This window comes from Pseudophryne corroboree, chromosome 8 (genome assembly GCF_028390025.1).
Source record: "Pseudophryne corroboree isolate aPseCor3 chromosome 8, aPseCor3.hap2, whole genome shotgun sequence".
Taxonomy (NCBI): Eukaryota; Metazoa; Chordata; class Amphibia; order Anura; family Myobatrachidae; genus Pseudophryne; species Pseudophryne corroboree.
In genome coordinates this window covers 40341043-40354089 of record NC_086451.1, presented here as the reverse complement: position 1 = coordinate 40354089, position 13047 = coordinate 40341043, and the positions used below count along the sequence as shown (strand labels likewise).

General features: G+C 45.9%; 1 protein-coding gene across 2 annotated transcripts in view; it reads left to right on the top strand.

The window, feature by feature from the left end:
• LOC134948351 (histo-blood group ABO system transferase-like) overlaps positions 1 to 13047 on the top strand; it is a 97068-nt gene that overhangs the window by 38806 nt on the left and 45215 nt on the right. Inside the window, exons 4-5 of one of the 2 annotated variants that reach the window (XM_063936277.1) lie at positions 957 to 1013; positions 4594 to 4635. In XM_063936277.1, the coding sequence (XP_063792347.1) occupies positions 957 to 1013; positions 4594 to 4635 (99 nt within the window). The remainder of the gene's footprint in view (positions 1 to 956; positions 1014 to 4593; positions 4636 to 13047) is intronic. The other variant, XM_063936278.1, reaches the window with a different exon arrangement.

Below are 13047 nucleotides of genomic sequence, written 5' to 3'. Positions count from 1 at the left end.
CAAGGAACGGTCCGGACAATGGAGGCGCACCTGGACTGTTGCAGGGGCGGACTGCGGCGGCTGTATGATGTCACACTCAGCCGCTGTGACCTGGGGAGCGCCGAGTAGGGGCCTGCCAGCGTGCAGGAGCTGCGCTGGCTAACAAGGGCGCCCAACCCTTTACGTAGCTAAACCTGATTACTATGGGTGCAATGGGCGCGATAACGGGGATCACTTTATAAAGGAGATTGTGGGCGGGATGTATTAACATACATCGCCGCCCCTCGCCGGTTACCGCAGCGATGTTGATCGCATATGTACTAACATATGCGATCAACATCGCGATGCGGTGACGGAGGCCCCCCGCGATACCTGTTAGGTGGTCTGCGGGGGGTCTCCGTCACCTCCCCGGGGTCCCCACACTGGCTAGATGCCGGGAAGCAGCAGCAGGCTGCCCCCGGCACCTCCTCCTCCCCCCTGCAGCCGGAAGGACGTCCGGCTGCGTTGCTAGGGGGAGGAGGACACTACCTTCCGGGTCCAGGGCAGCCTGGAGGAAGGTAAGCCAGGGGGAAGGGGGGTCGGCGTCTGCGGCGGGGGTCGACGGTGTCGGCGGGTTGCGGCGGTCGGCGAAAAGAAGCCCATAGGCTTCTATAGGGTTTCGCCATCCAGAGATGGCGAAACCCTGGACGCCGAAAACGCTGCGGTAGGGTCTTAGTAAATATGAAAATGCGGTAAAACCCCCGTTTTCGGGGGTTTTACCGCATTTTTGCTTTAGTACATCCCGCCCTGGGCGTGATATATCATTTGAATACTGCCTTGAGAGAGTTATTACATCCTCATGCTCTGATTTCTTTCTTCAGTAGTTTGTTCTTTTTCTGCAGTTATTTTACCTCTCATGGAAAAGGGACACACGTGGTAGGAATAAATATCAGACTATGTTCACTCATGATTCAATTTAATGTGATTTGTTGTTTCAGGTACAACCCAAAAATCAACACATGGCGCTCTGGATTTACATTTCTCCATCACCCACTGTAAGAGGATTTCTTTTTCTTCTGATCTCCATATTATCTAATATTAATAAATGAATAGGTTATTTGGGACCATTTCACTTATTTTTTTTTTTTTAGAAGATAAGGACTTTGGGGCTTATTTATTAAGCAATTCTGTCCTTAAAGTATACAGAAACTACTCAGGTCTGAACAAAGTGTACCCTAAATGTAAATGCACAGAGAGAGAAAGGTATATCTGCACTCTACTAATACTGCATACTGATAGTAAGCCCACATTTCTTGGTTTATACCTTAAATGTACCAAGATGGAAAGTGATACCTGTATCTCCTGCTTTTCAGTCGCCAGCCCTCACATCAGCTGTCCCCATAGTTATTTGTGTTGGCAGTATGTAATGAGATCTGCATTTTAAGATCTTGGAGGCCTGGGTTGAGGCCATCATCACATGACCTTAGCGCTTTAACTGCAGTAGGGCAGCCATGCTGGAGAAGGATCTTGTGAACCCGGAGAGGGATCTGGAGTTATACATGGTTCTAATATTTTCCACATTGTGTATGCACCGCTACATACAGTGGTTACGCATGTGTAGTAGTCTGGCCAGGGTTCAAATTTGGAAGTCAAGTTAATATGATCGTGTATGTTGTGCTGACTTTACTTCTTAATGGTCACCAGGATGGGCTCTAAGAATGGTGCTTCCCCCCCGAAATAGGAATCCTTACTACGTCTATCAGGATTCTTCATTTTCAGGGACTGGCTGCAATGCCTAATAAAAATGGGATCCGGTCTGAAAGTCGACACTGCCTAGGTTGACAATGTTTGAGTCGACCACTGAAGGTCGACAGGCACTAAGTCGACAGTGATGGAAGGTGACATGGTTCCTAGGTCGACATGTTGTATGTCGAGAGCTCACAAGGTCGACATGAGTTTTTTTACTTTTTTTTTTTTTAACTTTTTCATACGTAACGATCCACGTGGACTACGAATGGGAATAGTAACCTGTGCCGATCGCAGCGAAGCACCATGGCCGAAGCATGGCGAGCGCAGCGAGGGGACACTGTGCACTAATTCGGCTTCCCGGTCACTGTACGGAGTAAATGACACCAAAAAACGTTAAAAACTCATGTTGACCTTTTGAACTGTCGACATAGAACATGTCGACCTAGAAACCATGTTGACCTTCCATCCCTGTCGACCTAGTTCCTGACGACCTTCAGTGGTCGACTCAAACATTGTCGACCTAGATAGTGTCGATTCTATGATCCACACCCAATAAAAATACCCCTTTGTTCTACTGTATGCAAAATGCATTTGACTTAATTCACACATCCAAACATACTTTATTAGCATGGTAAATCCAGTGCAAAGAACCATTGAGCTTACTTTATTTTGGGTTATATAACCTGATCTAAGATCCCTGCCCAGTGTTGCTTACAATGAGGGTCACTGTATTTTGTGGCTAGAACTGGGGGTCTCTGTTATTGCAGAGGTTTCCAAATGGTTTATTAATGGGGCCTGTACAATGGGGCTAGTCATAGGGTATATGAATTGTCACATACCTCCCAACAGTCCTAATTTCCGTGGCGCTGTCTTGATTTCAGGAGACTGTCCCACTGTCTTGAGATTAGAGGGGAGATGTACTAAGCAGTGATAAAAGTGGAGAAGTGAGCAAGTGGAGAAGTTGCCCATGGCAACCAATCAGCTTTGATGTAACATTTATAATTGGCATACTGTAAAACTATACAGAGCAGCGGATTGGTTGCCATGGGAAACTTCTCCACTGGCTCACTTCTCCACTTTTATCACTGCTTAGTACATGTCCCCCTAAAAGACATTCCTTCTGATTTACAGTGGGTTGTGTGGTATTTCCATAAAATTGTGTATTCTGTGAAGAAAACAAAATCTTAACTGCCCCCCCCCCCCACCGCTAACCCCTGCCCCCCATTCCGAATTACCATTGATGATAGGAGGCATGCAGTTTTGGCAGAATTACTTGCAAGGACATCATTAGTATCAAAGCCGTAGCAGTGTGATAGGGGGCCCTGAGCTCTCACCTCCCACACCAACCACATGTAACATCATGAATAGCGCCGGTGGAGTCAGGTACTGTTAGTGAAGCAACTGTGTTGCCCCCCCATTGACCTTATGCTTATCCTGGATGGTTGCACTGGTTGAACACCCCTCGTTATGTCTCTGGTTAGTATATTCTTGTGCAAAAGCATAAAGGAGACTCAATAAATGCTACCCTACCAACTGGCCCATATAGTTTTTATCTGGTTCTGCAGTATGGTGACAGGGGAAACCCTCGGTGGGCCCCACTGCACGTGAATTATGCATTTGTATGTACTGCACAGGACTATGGAGTATTTTCTACAGTGCAATGCTGTAATAGTACGATGCTGTAATTCTACTATGGAGTATTTTCTACAGTGCAATGCTGTAATTAATCTGGTACATTGTCATGCATACACTATCTGTAGTTACTATATGTAAAGGGGCCCAGACCATGCATTATCTAATGATTAGCCAAGCCTCTATCAGGTCTGCCCACACCCCCTCTGGTGGTTGGCCACACCTAATGGGTCCCTAAAACCAGGGCTGTCTTAACAGCAGTGTAGGGCCCTGGGCACAGCAATGCACTGGGCCCCCTACCCATCCTCCAGCGGTAGGGGTGTGGGGGGTGCTATCAGCAGCAGCATTGATGTCCTGTGGGTGGTAGGGGGTGTTCTATATTCCACTCAGTAGGTAGGACCTGGAGCAGTAATTTCTGCTAATTACTCCTTTACTGCACAGATGGTGTAAGATGGGGCGGGAGGGAGAACACTAACCTGTAGAAGAGGCATTGGGATGAATGAAGGGGCTCCAGTACATAACTTCCAGGGTGGTAGGGGGGGTGTAATACGCAGTGGAGGGGTGGATAATGGAGTGGACTTAATATTCATAATTTTCCGGTGGGAGGGCAGCTTGGTTGACTGCAGATATCTCCAGTTCCTGGAAATAGATTTCTTAGCTTTGAATGTGATAAAAAAACGAGAGAGTCCCACCTTTCAAGAGGTTCTGGGGACTTGGGGTTCAGAGTTCAGGAGTCAGATCAATCCACCAGCAAAAATATAAAACTGCAAACCAGATGTGTGGAGCTGGAGCAGGGATCAGCTGCTTGAAGGCTTATATCTCCGGTTCTGGGCATAGTAGAGACAAGCTGCCAGTGTCCACTGGAAGGGGGAGTCCCATCTTTTGGAGAATACCCTAAAAAAACCCTCTAAGTCAGACAGAACCCGAGATATCTGGCTGGGAAGAGCAATTAACCGTCTTGGATGGGGACCACTGCTTCGAAGTCAGATATCTCCGGTTCCCCAGGGCCGATTTTCAATAATCTGGTACCCCTGGAAAGAGGAGACCCTCAGCTATCAGTGTAGGGCCCTTAGACTCCTGTGGCCCTTGGGCAAGAGCCCATTGAGCCCATATGAAAAGACGGCCCTGCCTAAAACGGCGTTCCCCTGGTAGGCCCTTCATGCCCCAGTCCGACACTGTCCGCTTTCCTTCCCCTCGCTGATGTAGAGTGTATATGAAGTGTATGTGTATTAATATACTTCTCCAACATTTCAGATTCAGGAATCAGGGCATGGAAGCTCAACTGTGTCAAGGCAGGTCAGTGATTACCGAACACTCATAATGTATTAAGCTGACCCTTAACCACTTTCGCTCCAAACTCCTGCTCATTGCCAATTATACCAGGACAGCAGTGAACAAGAGATACCTCTCAACTTTCCCATCATGGTACAGACATGGTGGGAAAGTTTGTTATTGTATTTGCTTTTGCAAATACAATAACAAATTGGAACAGGTTAGGACTATTTAAAAAAAAAAAAAAAAAATCTGAGACTCTACACTGGGTGATCTTATGAGCAACCAGAAAAAAAAGTTTTTGTTTTTTTTTAAATAAAAATTTCAAAAGCTTTCTTTGTCTTTAGTTTCTGTAAGGAAATGTGTTCCAATATCATTATACCACCCTGGATCCGTGAGAATCCTAGCGGATATTATCGCTGTGTGAAAATAAAAACAAAAGAAAGAAAACTGAGAATGTAAAAAGACCCCAAAGCATAATAGGTCAGAGTTTAACGTTACACAATACATTAATTACGAAACAGTGTTCATAATTTGTGTTACGTTACACCTGCAGCTTATAGTACAGTATATCAAGCGAACGCCATGTCCCCTGAAGGGGAAATTCAGAGAGCACAGAATAATATTTAAAATCACACAATAGGGTAAATTTACTAAGGTGGGAGTTTTTTTTTTTTTTTAGAACTGGTGATGTTTCTCATAACAACCAATAAGATTCTATCATCTTCTAGAAGCAGCTAGATAAATGTTAAGTAGAATCTGATTGGTTGCTATGAGCAATATCACCAGTTCTAAAAAAACTCCCACCTTAGTAAATTTACCCCAGTGTCTCTCGTCATTTTGCTCTGAAATATAATCAGGATCTTCACATTACGGACTCTACCCTCAGAAGGCCTTCACAAAACTCTAGAATTTAATGATTGACAGGTCTGACATTGAGCATAGAGTTCTGGAAAGATGGATAATATGCCAACACGGTTAAAATAATTTAACATTACAAATGTGTCAACATGATTCCGTCATCATTCTCCTGTTTTATTTTTAAAGAGTAATTGTCTTTTTAGGCCAACTTTTTTGGTGGAATAACATCAACATGATTGAGTCACTATATTTTAGAATATGGGGGGTGATTCAGAGCTGATCGTAGATGTGCTATATGGTATCCGGACTCCAGGTCGACGACAAAAAGGTCGACACACCTTAGGTCGACATGGACAAAAGGTAGACATGGACACAAGGTCGACAGGAACAAGGTCGACATGGAAAAAGGTCGACATTCATTTTTTTTATTTTTTTTCCGAACCTTTTCATACTTAACGATCCACGTGGACTACGATTGGAACGGTAAAATGTGCCGTGCGAAGCGGTAGCGGAGTGAAGGCACCATGCCGAAGCATGGCGAGCGAAGCGAGCCATTCGAGGAGACACGGTGCACTAATTGGGGTTCCCGGTCACTCTACGAACAAAACGACACCAAAAAAACTCATGTCGACCTTTTTCCATGTCGACCTTTTTCCATGTCGACCTTTTTCCATGTCGACCTTTTGTCAATGTCGATCTAAGGTGTGTCGACCAATTGACGTCTACCTAAGGTGTGTCGACCTTTTTGTTGTCAACCCTGAGTCCCAGACCCGTGCTATATATAGCACATCTACGATCAGCTTCCCTGACATGCGGGGGGACGCCCAGCACAGGGCTAGTCCGCCCTGCATGTCAGGCTCTACCCCATCGTGCAAGTACAACAGCATCGCACGGCGGCAATGCTATTGTACTGTAGGAGTAGCTACTCGTCGCTGCCCGGGTCGCAACGGCTGTGTTGAAAATAGGATTTTAATACCTACCGGTAAATCCTTTTCTCTTAGTCCGTAGAGGATGCTGGGGACTCCAAAAGGACCATGGGGTATAGAAGGGGTCCGCAGGAGACATGGGTACTTTTAAGACTTTGAATGGGTGTGAACTGGCTCCTCCCTCTATGCCCCTCCTCCAGACTCCAGTTATAGAACTGTGCCCAGGGAGACGGACATTTCGAGGAGAGAATTTAATGTTTAAACACGGTGAGTGTCATACCAGCTCACACCTCAAACTTGCCACAGAACCTGGCATTCAATAGAACACCAGCTGACGGCATGAAAAAATATACAGCATACGCTGACCCAAAATGTAACACAACCTCTGTGTAAACACGACCAATAATATCCTACCGCATGCCATGGCATGAATAACGTCAGCAACAGACGCACTGAAAAGAAAACACAACATGTGTAACCATAACCAATAACTGCAGATACAGTACGCACTGGGACAGGCGCCCAGCATCCTCTACGGACTAAGAGAAAAGGATTTACCGGTAGGTATTAAAATCCTATTTTCTCATACGTCCTAGAGGATGCTGGGGACTCCAAAAGGACCATGGGGTCTATACCAAAGCTCTAGAACAGGTGGGAGAGTGCGGATGACTCTGCAGCACCGATTGCCCAAACAAGAGGGCCTCAACAGCCAGCGTATCAAACTTGTAGAATATTTGCAAAATTGTTTGAACCCGACGAAGCAGCTGTTCTGCAAAGCTATAAACCCGAGAACCCTCGGCAGCCGCCCAGGATGAGCCCACCTTATTGGTAGAATGGCCCTTCACCGATTTCGGTAATGGCAATCTAGCCGTAAAACGAGCAAGCTAAATCGTATTACAGATCCAGCGTGCAATAGTCTGCTTGGAAGCAGGAAACCCAATCTTGTTGGGAGCATATAGGATAAAGAGAATCCTCCGTTTTCCTGATCTGAGCCAATCTGGCAACACAAACTTTCAAAATTCCGACCACATCGAGATACTCCGATGTCGCCCAGGCGTCCGTAGCCACCGGCACCACAATAGGTTGGTTCAAGTGAAATCGATGAAACCACTTTTGGCAGAAACTGCTGCCGAATTCTCAACTCCGCTCTATCTTCATGGAAGATTAAACAGGGCTCTTGTGAGACCAAACCGCCAACTCAGACACCTGCCTTACGGATGCGAAGGTCAACCTGCTGACCACTTTTCCAAGTGAGGAATTTCAACTTAACCATACTGAAAAGTTTAACCAAAGAAATTGCAGTAAAGATCCCATGGTGTCACAAAGGGCATAAAGGGAGGATGGATGTGTAAGACTCCTTTTACGAAAGTATTAGACTCTGGAAAGGAGGCCAATTATTTTTCGGAAGAAAACCGATAAGGCTGTAAGCTGTACCTTAATCGAGCCCAACCTAAGATCGCCTCCACACAATCTTGTAAGAAAAGAAGGGAGAAAACGATCCAACTGGAATTCTTCCGCAGGAACCTTCTTGGATTCACACCAAGACACAAAATTTTCCCCAAGTATGGCGGTAATGTTTTGACGTTACTTCTTTTCAGACTGAAGAAGAGTAGGGAAGACTTCACTGGAAAATACCCTTCCGGGCTGGGATCCGACGTTCAATCTCCAAGTCGTCAACGGAAACCGCGGTAAGTCTTGGAACACACACGGCCCCTGCTATAACAGATCCTCTCGCAGAGGAAGAGTTCAGGGATCTCCTATAAGTAATTTCTGAAGATCCGGATACCAGCCCTCCTTGACCATTCTGGAACAAGGAGGATCATCTGAACTTTTGTTGTTCTTATAATCTTTTGGAAAGAGTGGAAGTGGAGGGAACACATACACCGACCAAAACACCCACGGTGTCACTAGGGCGTCCACTGCTATTGCTTGAGGGACCCTCGACCCGTAACAAAATTTCTGAAGTTTCTTGTCGAGGCGAGACGCCATCTTGTCTATTATCAGAATTCTCCAAAGACTTAACACTTCTGTGACAACCGCTTGATGAAGACTCAACCCTCCTGAACAGAGAACACGTCCGCCGAGGAAGTCTGCTTTCCAGTTGTCCACTCTTGGAACGAACACTGCTGATAGAGCGCATAAATGTTTTCGTCGCCCAGCGGAAAATCTTTCTGGCTTCTGCCATTTCTTCTCCGGTTTTTATGAACGGCCCTCAACTCTAGGGCGACAAGGGGCGACAAGTATCCTAACATGACACTTGTCACCAGTGAGAATTGCGCTGCTACCACATGAGCGAGATACTGGTCTTGAAACCATGATTATACCAGGTGGGATCCGGACCACTTGTCCAACAGGTCCCCCTAAACACTCAGGCCTGCAACCTGCCCACTGAATGGCCTTGTAGGCCCCAACCATCTTTTTCAGCAACTGAATGTATCGACGGATCGACACCGTTGCAGGTCTGCCAGACTCTGAATTCTCAGAGCTTCCCCCTTCTTTTTTTTTTTTTTTTTTGGAAGCAAATAATCTCTTCTAGTACTGCCTCTAATAATATTGCCCAAGCCGATCACCGCGTCGTTGGAACCAACAGGGATTCTGGCAAGTCCTGTTGTTGAAGAACTGTCAAGGAGAAAACAACTTTTTGCACCATTTGGCTTCTTGAACTCTGTGATTTGGAGAGCGATCCAGTACAGAATAAATATGACTCCTTACCATCGAAGGAAACCAATCATACCGCCATCACCCTGGTGAAATGGTAACAACAAACCTGAATCGCAAACCTCCGGTAAGCCTAATGCGGAAGAAACCGTAATTAGACCTTCTTACTCCACAGAGTGGAGAACCCTGCCATGAGAGATTCCCTCATGGAGTTTAAGTAGGAAAATTGGGATTTGTCTGGCCTCGAGATCAAGAAAAAGCTTGAACAGCTAATTCTTTTTTTTTTTTTTTTTTTTAAGACCTGATCCAGACGCAACTCTTGTATTGCGTCACATACTACCTCCCTGTCATGAGGAGGATCGGTAAGGTTGATTTGAAAAAATCAGTGAGGGGAACGTCTGGAACTCCCGTATGTCCCCCTAGGGACTCTATCCTTAACTCACTGTTCCAAGTCCTTTCCAGGACTGACTGAAGAGTTTTAGATGAGGTCCTACCTGTGTGGGCCGCAAGATAGACCCAACGTCCTACGGTGGACGTGGCAGAAAAAATGGATGATTTCTGCTCCTGTGTACCTGAAAAGGCAGCTGACCTCTTACCTTTTTTTACCTTCCTTTACCTGCAAAGAAAGGTGAATCCTTATCTATTCGGTCGAAATGACTGCATCCTACCATAATGCGTCACCAACCGTTGTGAGGGAATATATGGCAAGAAGGTAGACTTACCCGTGGCACCTGCCAAGAGCATAGTAACAAGGCCATCACCAAACCAGTCTTCAGCTGTATGGGGAAGAGACTCCACTTCATTTCGGAGTCAGCATTTGCATCACTTTGGTGAATTCACAATGCCCTCCTAGCCGAGACCGCCATGGAAGTGGCCCGCGCACCCAAGAGTCTCATCCCTTGTAGTCGCACGGCAGTATGTTGCAATGTTCTAGACATGACCCAACTTAAGGAGTATCACATCTCTCCTCAGGGTAATTATATTGGAGGACCAAGTAACCGAGCATTTCTTAATACAAGCACTCCCCCCTGCGCATGCAATGCCAGTATAATCAAAGCATATAATTAAAAGATCACTTCGCTTCCTGTATACGATCCTTTGTGACAGGGCCCCGTGCAGAACAGGGGTTGACTCTCACTTTATTCTGTCCATGGCGGGAAAAGAATAACACTGACTCCTCGTGATGATTTGAAACCATCTTGTCACGGCTGACCTAGAGTTATTCAACAGAGCGACCAGCACATGAAAAGGAAAAGTTTACTTCAGCATTCATTATAAAAAATAATTTTTTGTATAAATATACACATTTAAATACACATATACACACACACACATATATATATATATATATATATATATACAGTATATATGTATGTATATATATATGTATATATATATATATATATATATATATATATATATATATATATATATATATATATATATATATATATATATATATATTTTTTTTTTTTTGTCAGGAACAGCAGGGTCCCTAGTGACATTAATGCGTTCTTAATGTGTATGAACATGTACTGAATGCCGATGTTGTGGATCTAGTCAGGAAACATTATGGTCGACATAAGACATAGTATTCGTGTCGACAACAGGGAGTAGTAACTGGGCAAAATAACAAGTTTGCGACCCCGAGGGGTCTGAGGGAAATATATACATATTTTTAATATTACGCCCCCACACATATTATAACATCTGTGCTCAAGCTACAGCCCAATGCAACAGTACCATACATACACATATATATTGAAAATGTAAGGTATGTTCCTGCGCACTCTCTTTGCTGCCCAGTGTAAGGTCCTTTCCTGATGTGTCACCACACACCTGTAGAAGACTATATAAACAAGAAAAGGTAGGATGGAACCTACTGTTGGCGCAAAGTTAAGATGATAGTTGTATTTCACCGTGGGATCACTGTCCAAGAATGATGGTGAGGAAGTTCATTAATGCTTCCAAAACGTGTTCTTCGTGGAAATAGCTTTCAATCGATGTTGCATGTAGAGAGAACACAAATAATGTACAAGGGTTCAGTGGGATTCCCCAAAAAAGTTAATTTGAATGAGGGTGACTTCTGCCCGGACTCTATGAACTATGGTGATACGGGGAAGTGTGCAGGTATCCGTAAGGGTTCACCCTGGTGTTTCAAGATAGGCGTGGCTCCTCACATGTGTGCTTACTTTCATACACTTGGAGAAAGCCTATAAAGGTTTCTTTAAAGCCTCTAAGTAAATACTCCTGGTGCCAAAAATGGGTGTGCCCCAAATATTCACATGCAGATACTTCTAGATGATGCTCACATCTATGCTTACTTCAACAGACGCCGTACTTTCATGTAACGGTTTCTTTATTTCAGCAGGCTGGATGATCGTCCTCGTTCACTCCCTGACTTCGTATTGGGCTCAGTATAAAGCACAAACACGAAGGGGTGTGTGAGGTTTCATATACATTTATTATAAAAATTAATAAAAACAAATTCTGGATTGCATACCACAACAAACAGTCTCATGGATGTTATTCAGCAAAATCCAACAGTGAAAAAATGATGTTAACCCGGGATATCTCACCGTTTTCCTGCTGTTAGAACTGGTTGGAGTTGTACCTCAAATCCTCACATGCTCCACCAACGCGTTTCAACTATTGATAAAGACATGAAAGTACGGCGTCTGTTGAAGTAAGCATAGATGTGAGCATCATCTAGAAGTATCTGCGTGTGAATATTTGGGGCACACCCATTTTTGGCACCAGGAGTATTTACTTAGAGGCTTTAAAGAAACCTTTATAGGCTTTCTCCAAGTGTATGAAAGTAAACACACATGTGAGGAGCCACGCCTATCTTGAAACACCAGGGTGAACCCTTACGGATACCTGCACACTTCCCCGTATCACCATAGTTCATAGAGTCCGGGCAGAAGTCACCCTCATTCAAATTAACTTTTTTGGGGAATCCCACTGAACCCTTGTACATTATTTGTGTTCTCTCTACATGCAACATCGATTGAAAGCTATTTCCACGAAGAACACGTTTTGGGAGCATTAACGAACTTCCTCACCATCATTCTTGGACAGTGATCCCACGGTGAAATACAACTATCATCTTAACTTTGCGCCAACAGTAGGTTCCATCCTACCTTTTCTTGTTTATACACATATATATATACTAGGTGCTTCATCGCGCCCTACGGGCGCTCTTCACACCGTCGCAAGGGGCTACGCCCCCTTAACCCTTGCATGCCTTTCTGGGGTTTAATATTTGTATTATATGGAGTATTACCTGCATTCCTTTGTTAGTGGTTAAATATTGCACAATGAAAGGGCGTGCGATGGTGAAGGAGGCGCAGCCCCTTGCGACTGCGTGAACAGCACCTGCAGGGCACGATGTACAGAATGTAGCGGGTGCGGGGGGGACTGCGGATGGTGTCTGTAGATGCTGCGGGTGGAGGGGAGGCAGAAGTGGGGGTGGGGCCCGGATGGGGAAGGTTCGGGAGGTGCTGCGCGTGGGGGAGGGGCAGAGGAGTGGGGGATGCAGATGGGGGAGGGGTCCGGAGGCACTGCAGGTGGGGGAGGGGCAGGGGTGCCACGGGTGGGAGAGGGGCAGGTGTGGGGATGTTGTGGATGGGTGAAGGGTTCCGGAGGTGCTGTGGGATGGGTGTGCCGGGGGTTGGGTAGGGGACCGCAGGCACCATGGGTAGGGTAGGGGCAGGTACGGGTGTTGCGGCGGATGGGAAAGGAGGTCCGGAGGTGCTGCAGGTGGTGGAGGGGCAGGTGCAGGGGTGCCATTGGTGGGGGAGGGGTGGGTGAGGGGGGGACCGCTGATGGAGGAGGGTGTCTGCAGATGCTGCGGGTGGAGGGGGGCAGGTGTGGGGGGAGACGTATAAGGGGGGTGAATGGTGGAAGGGGCCTGGAGGTGCTGTGGGTGGTGAAGGGGTGGAGGAGTGGGAGCCACGGGTGGTGTAGGGGGTCTGGAGGCACAGCATGT